General features: G+C 37.7%; 1 protein-coding gene across 3 annotated transcripts in view; it reads right to left on the reverse strand.

The window, feature by feature from the left end:
- The window catches only part of LOC108965280, a 70,137-nt gene that overhangs the window by 26,474 nt on the left and 32,682 nt on the right, over positions 1-10,981 (reverse strand). For all 3 annotated transcript variants that reach the window (XM_018927574.1, XM_018927576.1, XM_018927575.1), the window contains exon 2: positions 3,269-3,712. In XM_018927574.1, the coding sequence (XP_018783119.1) occupies positions 3,269-3,400 (132 nt within the window). In that variant the 5' untranslated portion in view covers positions 3,401-3,712. The remainder of the gene's footprint in view (positions 1-3,268; positions 3,713-10,981) is intronic.

A 10,981-nucleotide genomic window follows, 5' to 3' on the forward strand; every position in this document is an offset into this window, starting at 1 on the left:
GTACTGGGTACTTAAGCACCCCAAAACGAGTAGTCTAAATCAAGACCAAAACATACATACATATAAACACAAATAACACACATATGTATGCGTCACAATAAACCAAAAAATCATGATAAAAGCCACGGAAGACCTGATAAGATTACACGTAATAGAGACGATAAGAATTGGAAGAGGTCAAAAAGTAGGCACACACARAAATCTAAATGCTTGCGCTGAGATTTAATGAAAATAAAAAGAATTACTGAAATAAAAAATTAATTATCGGAAAAAAYAGAGTGGTCTTCCAGGTAGGTTTTGCGGCACAAGGAGTTCCTGCACGCAGAAATGACGTGTTTGTGTGATATATACATATATGTACATATGTATGTATATGTGTGCATAAAAGCGAAATCTACTAGAATCCATGTACGTACGTGAATTTATGTTAACAAGTTGAACTCCAAATATTTTCATGTGCCTCGAACACGGAAGCTGATTCTTGGAAGAGCACTATAATGCACTTTTGTTTRCTTAGATATTTGGTAATCAGCAAACAAACACACAAACAGCATACAAACAAACAAAAACAATTATAAAGCTATTAGCCCTCTTCTCCGTGGCCGTTTGATGTTTGTTGCACCAGCGATTGCTCTAAAATGCAATGGAGTTGTAAATCTGAGGAAACACTAATAGCCAATCTTAGTTGTAACCAAAAATACATACATACATACATAGATAGATACATAATATATCGTTATTAAAAAAACAGTCYGCGTCGAAAATGTGTATACCGCGTACTTATGTGTGAAAACACAAAAAAATAGGGAAAAAGTCAACTTCTGCTGCACTGAAGCTAGAATATTATCCACAAATAAAAACAAGAAAACAGTTAACTTCGGTTGTACTGAGGCTATAAAACCCTTCACAAATACAAAATATTCTATTAAAGAACTTAAGTTTGATCGTTCAATTTATATGGCAGCTATATGTTAAAGTTATCCGATCTGAACAAATTCTTCAGAGATGGTACTGCTTTAAGCAATACTCCGTGCCAAATTGGTGCAGCCACCTTGTCAAAATAAAAAARCTTTTCTATAMGGGTACAGTAACTTAACTTCGATTGTTCAGTTTSTATGGCAGTTATATGCTAAAGTGGTCCGATATCAGCGGTTTCGACAAATAACTAGCTTCTTGCGGAGAAAGATTTATAGAAAGAATTTAATTGAGGTTTTGGCTATTGCGAACTAGAGGCCACAATAGCTCTCATATATCCGATATGGTCACCATTGCCCAGCACTCTGAATAATTCCAGGAGCTTGATGGTGCGACTGAAGTGATGTAATCCCTGTYAACGTAGATGGCACCTTGSTATTTGAGCCTGCGCCTCAAAACTGCAGGCCAATCTAGAATCAGTTGTTCTGGAGTTTCCTGTTCCGTGTCGCAAAATCGGTAATTTGCGCAAGAGACAAGTTGGACAAGGAGCCTACAATACCGTGTTCAGAATGCGCCAATGAGATGGAATTTGTCTCGGGGAGGTTTATCATATCTCTAAACCTTGTCGGGTTCTAACCCCTCAGTAGTAACCCAGCCTGGCGCCGCMCTGGTATCTGCTGCCAGTACCGTTCTCTCACCACTTTCTCCTCTGTGCGAAAAAACTCCTTTATGGTGTGGGGCGCCACCGCAATTCATGGTTCTGACCCCATCATCGTGAAGGCCTCCGCAGATTAGCTCGTTCGTCGGSCAGCTCATTGCCGACTACCTCTTTGTGCGCCGGCACCCAGATCAGGTGTACACGGTTGTAAACTGATAGGCAATTCAGCCTTCCTATACACTCCTTTACTAATAGCTATTTGASTTCATAAGCTGAGATATTTATTGCAAATTGTAATAACTTTAGACAAATTAGAACTCTATTTTCACTTTTTGGCTAAAAATTAATATTTCTACACCGAAACTATCGAAAGGCTGGTGATATATAGAATTATGATGTATAAAGAACTCCTCTAATGGACCCAAATTCGATGGAGAGGAGGTTAAAACGTGACAAACCAGAAAAAGATTCCTCACTTAAAAGTATAAGCGGGAGAGCCAGTTTATGCAATCCATGATTCCAACGAGTTCACTTCTACTTTGTGTGTGAGTTGACTAATATACGCTTTGAGAAGAAGTTGAGAACAACTCACGTTCCCCGTTCGTAGAAATTTCGATTGTTACAAATGTCGAGGAAGCAAAGTCATTTAGTCTAGTTTGTAACTCAGAAGCCGTTGAATTTATTAGCCATGTCATTATCTCCTTTGATAAAGAGAGCAGGCTTTTTCCAAACATCACTTTAGTTACATGATAATTAACTGTCGACAAAAATGGTATGTGACAAGTCTTGTTATACCCTTAGCCTAATTTCATCCGATTGCAAGCGACTCGGTAACCGGTTGTGCTCTTGTGCTTTAGCGTTGGTGTTATGGACCTCCAGTGTGCTCGGCATGCGTTGGTCAACAACAACCACAACAACTTGTGCCGCCGTGAGATCCTTCTGGCCCAGAGTGTACCATAAGAAATCCCCTAAAATGCTTGCAAAATTAATATTACAGCAATTGTAGGCGTTGTGTCTAAAGACTATCGAATAGATTCAAACGGAAAGGAAAACGGAAAAGAAAAGGGAAAGGAAGGCGATCTAGAATCCTTTTGTCGCTTTCTACTCAATTGAGCAGATTTTGCCATACTGAGATTGAAATATCTTTCGATACCTTAGCCGAAACTAGCGTATTGGCTGAGATTGATATTGATCTATTTAACAAATTTGTGGTTACCTTCACCGATCTACATATGTATAATATGTTATCTACAATATTTTTAGGAGTTTTTGGTTATCACATAGGACCAACGTTCACAGCGCACAATTACAACCAGAAAAGTGAGGAAAAGGCAAAGAACAACGCTTTTTACCAGATTTTGTGATAGGCTTAAAGCGCTTTGGCGGTTTATAAGTGTCTTATGATCCATTATATTATTTTATATACCACAAGGACCTCTCTAAGCTGTTTAAATGAGTTCCATGTTAGAATCGACCTCTTAAAATAACCTAACCTAACCTCTCAAAATTTACTAGTGGGTTTTCATACAAAAAAAAAATTATTGAAAAACATATCTCACAAGGGTATACATATTTTAGCGCACACTGTAGGATATAGGAATGAATAAAACTCAATTTCATAGCTAATGACAAATACGTCGGCATAGCAATAGCAGTCGGCAAATTACACCGAACAATCACTTAGCGAGTACATACCTGCGAGTCGTTAAAGTTGAAATCACGCTCCGCGCGTATAAAGCCCAGACAGCCGAGCCCACACAGCAGCACCAGCAGCAGCGTCGACGCTTTGCTTGATAACGCCAAGTCAAATTTTGGCATTCGTCGCATATTTACACTGTTGTTGTTGTTGTTGTTGTTGTTGTTAATATTATTTGCTGTAAAGCAATATGCTTGGAAGTGGAGGTGTTGCCACACTCCTTGAAACTGAAATTTTGTATTTGTGGCGCGCGCGCGTACCTTTACAGGCTTGCCGATATTTTTTCGGGGTAAAATTATGAAAACAAGAAAATTAAATTGTGAATAAATTAAAAGACAGAGATCTCCAAATTCTATTGAGTGTTAGAAATTGGCGTCGTTAGTCGATTTGAGACAATTCGTGACTGCTTTAGCTGTGCTCATGCGTTCGTTTGTGTATTTTCACTGGAAAAAATGGAAAAAAATTAATCAATTATATAAGGACATAACATATATTTATATATATATTTACAGATATCTATATGCAGTTGGAAAGTCGAGCGCTTAATTATTAACCAAGATTTCATAGAAAAATATTAACCGAAAATAAAGTTGAGCAAATATCTGCACAGCTGTGCTTACAAAAGCTTACGCACTTATTGCTTTTATACATACATACATACATACATACATACAAATGCGCATATACATCAAATAAAAGCGCTTAGCATATTCTATTGCACATAGTTATTCTGTTCGTTCTGTCGCTAAGCACTTCGATTCGCTATTTGCTCATCCATTTTTGATGTGATTTTACCGACTTTGTCGCTCATTCGCTTGGATTTGTTTAACTTCTGTGGCCAAAATCACTTAGCGAGATTATTTAGCGGCCTACTAAGGAGGCAAGGGAAAGGCGAGATGGCTTATTCAATTATGCAAGAARATATGTATATGTATATACGGTTMTATCTATACATWCCAAATACAAATCGCCCCCAAAAGCTTATRAAATATCAATCAATAGATCTATTAATACAGTATTGTGCAAAACATGGACAGAGGCGGTAAAAATGTTTATATGAAAATAGTTAATATTTAGATTTTTGAGTATTAAACGGCGTTATGATCCAAATACAAACATTTTTGGTACCAAATTTTCATATTTTTACTCAACGTCCAAATTTATTAAATCATCTTCGAACCACCCTATATTCGATATGATTGAAAATTGAATGGAAATAACTTTATTGTCTAATCTGCMCCCATGTAGACAATTTTTAGGAACAGAATCGCCCAAAACTGCAGAGTTGACGAGCCAGCAATATTGATGGGTAGGAGTCGCTGGAGGAGAGACGCAGTGAGCTTTTTCACGGATGGGACGAAGCTAGGAGGGAGAATTGATTGGGGAGTTTCCTGTAAGAAGTTCTGCATCAAACTTTAAGTAGTGTTTTTCCAGGTAGAAGAAAGAGGCTGACATTAAGGTGGAGTTAGAAGTCCTACTACGAAGTGCAGCARCTTCGTGAAAGGTAAGCATTCACTCTCACAGCAGAGCGGCAATACTCGAGCTGAGTTCGCTAACCATACGCTCAAAGGCAGATAAGGAGTATCTGTCCTCACTATAAATAGCATCAAGCTACTTAAGACTCGTTTAAGTGGCAACTAAAAAGCCGACGAACTAACTGATCGCTGGAACTCCGGTCACATCGAAGGGGCAAATAGTTAGATCTCTGTTATCGCCTTGCTTTGGATCTATGCACCCCACGTTCGCTTAGCTGGCAACTGTCGACAACTAGCTCTTACTGCGAGATCTGGTCTAGAATAGAACGAAGGAGATCTACTAAACCGTCGCAATTGTAGAAGTGCTTCCTGGGCATTGTCCTATAGGCATTTATGTTTTGAAGCTGAAAATCCAATTACACATCCAGTYAATTGTCAACTTTGTATGGACRAAGGTGAGGTGGAAACATCCAGACACTTACTCCTCCATTGTCAAGCCTTTGCAAGAGTGAGGTTGAAACATCACGGCAGCAACACCTATCCTTGTCCACCTGAATATAATTGTGATCGGCTCAAAGCACTTTCTYGATTCATGACGATTTTAAGATCAATTTTAAAGGAGTTTTAGGTACCACAACGGACCGGCCTTCTAAGCTGTCTAAGTGTAATCTCTATGGGCGTTACCAATTAATCCAACAAGCCTTACTCAAAAAAGTTAGTCTACGAATCAGTTTTTAACATACTTTGTGACAAGAAAGACCCCGGAAGTGCGTTGTCGTGCGTCGTTATAATGGATAAAATTATCGTAGAAAGAATTTGTCCCAATTTTTGTATTCATAASCAAATTTCGTKTGSGGAAACGTTGCGAATGTTGGAACAGGCTTACAGTGATTCAGTTTTTTCGAGAGACCGTTGAAGACCTGTCTCGTTCTGGACGAACTTTAACTTCTTCAACTGAAGAAAATATTAAAAAAGTGAAGTATGGGGTGAAGTATCGTCAAGTAAGTGTTAGAGAGATGGCAAGAGAGTTATCTCTCGAGAYTCCGTTTGAATGATTTTGGTGAATATTTTTTGGTATGAAAAGAGTACCATAACAGGTCTCTTTGCTTGAACGTGCGAATTCCGATCGCACATTCATGGAGAGCATTATATCCGCCGATGAGACATGGGTTTATGAGTTTCACATGCAAACAAGTCAACAATCAACGGAATGGAAGGAAAAAAATCGAGCCGAAACCGAAAAAACCATGCCAAAGACGCTCAAAAAGCATGGCGATATTGTGGAAGAACACGATGATAATGTACCATCGAWAAACGCAATSAATACCRTCGACCAAAYACTGTATTCACCAGATTTGGTTCCGAGTGATTTTCTCTTGTTACCCAAATTGARATTGCCGCTTCGTTGAACCTAWTTTCAGTCGATCGAGGGCGTAAAACCGAAACAAGTGGTCATGAAAAGAGTATAAGTTTATTACATCTATTGAAGATTACTTTGAAGACGAGGAAATAAATATTGATGAATGATTAAATTTTTTGCGCATTATTTTACAATTTCTAAGTACTTTTTTGTATTGGCCAGATTGCTCTGATATTCTAATTGCTTCACGCCAATTAAATAATACTACTGTATTAGTAGATGACACACTTACATATTTTCTGCACAACACTGTATAATGGACTTGCCATAAATCATTCACTTGACATCGTTAGTTCTTTACAAATAATATATTCATTAATATTAATAAGAATTTCAACAATTTATGTGACATTTYGCATTATTAACCATTATCTTCATAAAGATATATATGTAATAATTTACAGAAAACGAAAAGGTAATCAAAAGTCATTTTAAAACCATTAAAATACAATTTAAAAAAGCAGAAACAAAACTGTTCGTGCCAATTTCGGCATTTGGACACAATTTTTATGTGACAATAAAACACCGTCATTTCCCCCACCACAACGGAGTGGGCCACTCCAAAACGGAAATGATTTCATTACAACTGTTTGTATGTAAATGTAATTAATGCGTTATTCAACACTATAGAACATATGATTACTGCCAACTTATTTACATAACGACAATGCAAAGTGGCATAATGGCGCTTAGCAGTGGGTCAGAACTGATTATCATTTAACACTTGAGTCATATGCATATCTATTGTCTGTCTTTTGTCAGAACAAATGTAAACAACGCTGTAAGTTTTTATTCGATTATAATTATTCTACAGTTTGCCACTCCATACTGAACAGACTTACACCGAAACCAAGTTTGCATGTAGTGTTAATTTATTACTAAAATACTGGTTTGGTTCGTTCAATATTCGGCGGACATAATTGCCCATCAGTGTCGGTAATTAGAGCAACCATGGATCGATTTCGAACCACGTTTTCTCTAGAGGATTATGCGCACTCACAGAGACGTCTTACAGTGCGCACCGAGGACAATATTGCTTCTGTGGAACATACTAAACCCGAATGATTCAATCTGCCAAGACGCGTTACAATTGGAGCGGTGTCCATCCACTTTTTAAACGATTTTGCGGAAAGATGTTGATTTGTTTGATTTTTTGAAATTCGAACTCATGCCAGAATTGTCGATGAATGATGGTCAAGAGCAAAACACGCTCGGTAAATGGGTCCAAAAAGAGATATGCATCGATTCCGATTTTCGCAAGAAAATTTTGGTTCAGCGAAAAAGCTTGCCTAGGGTCGAAAAGGTGCGTTAATAAACAAAATTGTCACATTTGGAGTGATGCTAATCCACAAGCCATTGTTGTMACCGCTTCATTCTCAAAAGGTCTATGTTCGGTGTGCTCTGTGTGCCGGCCATAATATTACAGTCAATGGGGAACTTTTCCTTCAAAAATTGGAAGATGTGGACGACCTTTTGTTCAAAGAAGACGGTGCTACATGCCATACGCCAATGAAACATTCAATTTATTGAAGGAAGCTTTTGGAGAGAGCTCACGTCACGTTAGCCTCAACGTATTATCAACGCAGATAAGCCCGAGAGGATTGACTCCTTGGAAGAGMATATTCGACGTGTTATTGCTGATATGCGGCCATAAATTGTGTAATCAGTAGTCGAAAATTGAGGTTTCTCGGTTGGCATATATACGAGCTGTCTCTTATACACATCTAGTCGAAAATTGAGGTTTCTCGGTTGGCATATATACGAGTCAACCGCGGGAATCACTTGCCCGAAACTATTTTTAAAACTTAACTGTCAGTTATCTCTCTAATAAAACTAATAGCGGGATTCTGTAACCAGTCTCTAGTCTCTATTTGAGCAATCTCTTATACACATCTAGATGTGTATAAGAGACAACCGCGGGAATCACTTGCCCGAAACTATTTTTAAAACTTAACTGTCAGTTATCTCTCTAATAAAACTAATAGCGGGATTCTGTAACCAGAAAATTTAATATTTGTTATCGGCATATTTACTTTCATTCAAGTGTAAAAACATCTCTGAATAATGAAATGTAATAGATATTGTGACTGTCACTTACAGAATAGCAAAATCAGCTCAAATCTCAAAAATCGTCACCTAATTTGAAATCTCAAATTTAGTGACTTGAGTGAATCGCACGAGTAAATCTGGCACACTTAATTTAGCCTGCTCAGGTTATAAAAACAAACTTACAAAGTTTACTTTCTCAAAAAATATTCCAACAATTTTCTGCTTTAAACCAGAGGCAGTCTCAGAGCAGCCTAAGAGTCTCGCTTGGAAATAATATCAAATGAGAGTCGTAAAATTAATCATAACTAGGAATATTTATAATAAAAAGCACATTAAAATGAGTTAAAGGAGAAACCGTGAACTGAGAAGCCCTTTTCGTAATAACAAATACAAACTTTTATTACATTTACAACTGTATATAGCTACATACATATATGTAAATATGTATATTCATTCCGCTTTACGCTGACTAAGCGCAAATCTAGACGCCTTGCCCAGCGTTGCTGCTTAGCACCAGAACGACAGACACAAATGTATTAATGACTTTGACATCATTTCAATTAGCATATGATTAACAGCGAGTTTCAATGTTCTTGTTCGCCTCATTTTCGTAAACAAAGGCTTTCGCTTTCATTTCCAGCCAGTTCATGAATCGAAGAGGCCTAATTTTGTTGATGCTTTTGATATTGTATAACCGTATTTACATAGCACGAAGTGCRGTGTATGTACATATGTATGTAAGCAAATATGTAAATTTGGATCGAGACAGTCACACTTATACTCTAATTATTGCCGGTATTAGGTAATTTCAAAGCGCATTTGTTTTATAAATTGTATTTTAACCCAGAATTTAGGTTATGTGACGTTTGCTGAGGAGAGCTGTTGTGCGGAAAATATAGATGAGACAAGAAAGAAAGAGCATGGAAAAGCTAGGAGCTAAGACTGAAAGCATGATACAATTCACTGAACACTAAAAATATTACGAAAATTTAATATTTCTTGTAAAGAGTTCTTTCGAAGACTATTCTTCTTTATTGTCGTAGACCGACACCGCTTTTAGCCGAGTTTGTAACGCTGAATGGCACCAATTGAAGATTGCAAATGTAGCCAGGTTCTTCTCCATCAKGCCTTTTCAACGGAAGTCTTTCGAAGACTCGGGTAGGTTGAAAAACGATTACTTTATTGTAACGCCCGAATTCTCTGCTACTTCAACTGCATTCCAGAAAACTTGGATCACTGCGTTGCAGCGGCTATTCGAGCCGGTTTTCTCTCTGTTTACAAACCGACGAGGGATGTGTGGATGAGGAGGAGTCGCTGAAGAAGAGGCATAGTGAGCTCTTTCCTGGATGGGTCGAAGATAGTAGGKTAGTTCTGTAAGTAGCTCTSSGTCAATCTTAGCTTTAACCGRCGAACTAATCAGAGGAAGCACCCATGACCGCTGACATTGGAAGGGGACCGAGTTAGATCTCTATTGGGTCCTTGCACTTTAGCACTGGAGCAATGGACCTTGCGTGTGCTTAGCAAGTGCTGAACGTCGATGCGATCCGGTGCTACTGCAAAATCATTTYGACCTAGAATAGAACGCAGCATATTTACTTCATCTACCGCAATAGTAGACATTGTCCAGCAAGCATTCGTGCAGTAAGGCTAAAAATCTATACAGACATCCAATCACTTGTCAACTTTGTGTCGACAAGGTGAGGTGGAAACATCCAGCCACTTTCTCCTCCACTTCCCAACTTTTGCAAAACTGAGAATGATACATATCGGCAGTCTTACTTTTGGCAAAACAGAAGACATAGTCAAAACTGACATTTTCTGATCTTTCTGACAGTTCAAAGAGCTTTGTCGATTTTTAATTTTCCTTCGATCCATTATATAGGAATTTTAAGTAACACAACGTAGCGGACCGACGTTCTAAGCTATCTAAATGAGATCCCTAAAGGAATCGATCTGCTAATCTAAGAGGTATTCACACATATTATATCGAATATTTAGAAAACTTTAGAAAAAGCTGAACAAAATGTTTGAAAATAAATGTAAAAATATAATGGAGAATAATATTTTGTAGTATAAAGAATCCTTCGAAATGCCATAAATTTGTCATGCAAAACACGAAAACAATAAAAATTAAATTTAACAAGTTAGGAAGGACTAAGTTCGGGTGTCACCGAACACTTTCTCTCGCATGATAAAGTGATAATCGAGATTTCAGGCGTGGTTGTGAACCGATATCACCCATATTTGGTACATGTCATCAGGGTGTTAAGAAAATATTATATACCGAATTTCATTGAAATCGGTTGAGTTCTTCCTGAGATGTAGTTTTTGGTCCATAAGTGAGCGACGCAACACCCACTTTCAATTTAAAAAAAAAAAGCCTGGATGCAGCTTCCTTCTGACATATCTTCCGTAAAATTTAGTGTTTCTGACGTTTTTTGTTAGTCGGTTAACGCATTTTTTGTGATTTTCAACATAACTTTTGTATGGGAGGTGGGCGTGGTTATTATCCGATTTCTTCCATTTTTGAACTGTATATGGAAATGCCTAAAAGACACGACTCTGTAAAGTTTGGTTGACATAGCTATAGTAGTTTTCGAGATATGTACAAAAAAGTTATTAGGGGGCGGGGCCACGCCCACTTTACCAAACAAATTACGTCCAAATATGCCCCTCCCTAATGCGATCTTTTGTGCCAAATTTTATTTTAATATCTTTATTTATGGCTTAGTTATTACATTTTATAGGTTTTCGGTTTCCGCCATTTT

Source organism: Bactrocera latifrons, unplaced genomic scaffold (assembly GCF_001853355.1).
Source record: "Bactrocera latifrons isolate USDA-ARS-PBARC rearing strain unplaced genomic scaffold, ASM185335v1 scaffold_138, whole genome shotgun sequence".
Classification (NCBI taxonomy): domain Eukaryota; kingdom Metazoa; phylum Arthropoda; class Insecta; order Diptera; family Tephritidae; genus Bactrocera; species Bactrocera latifrons.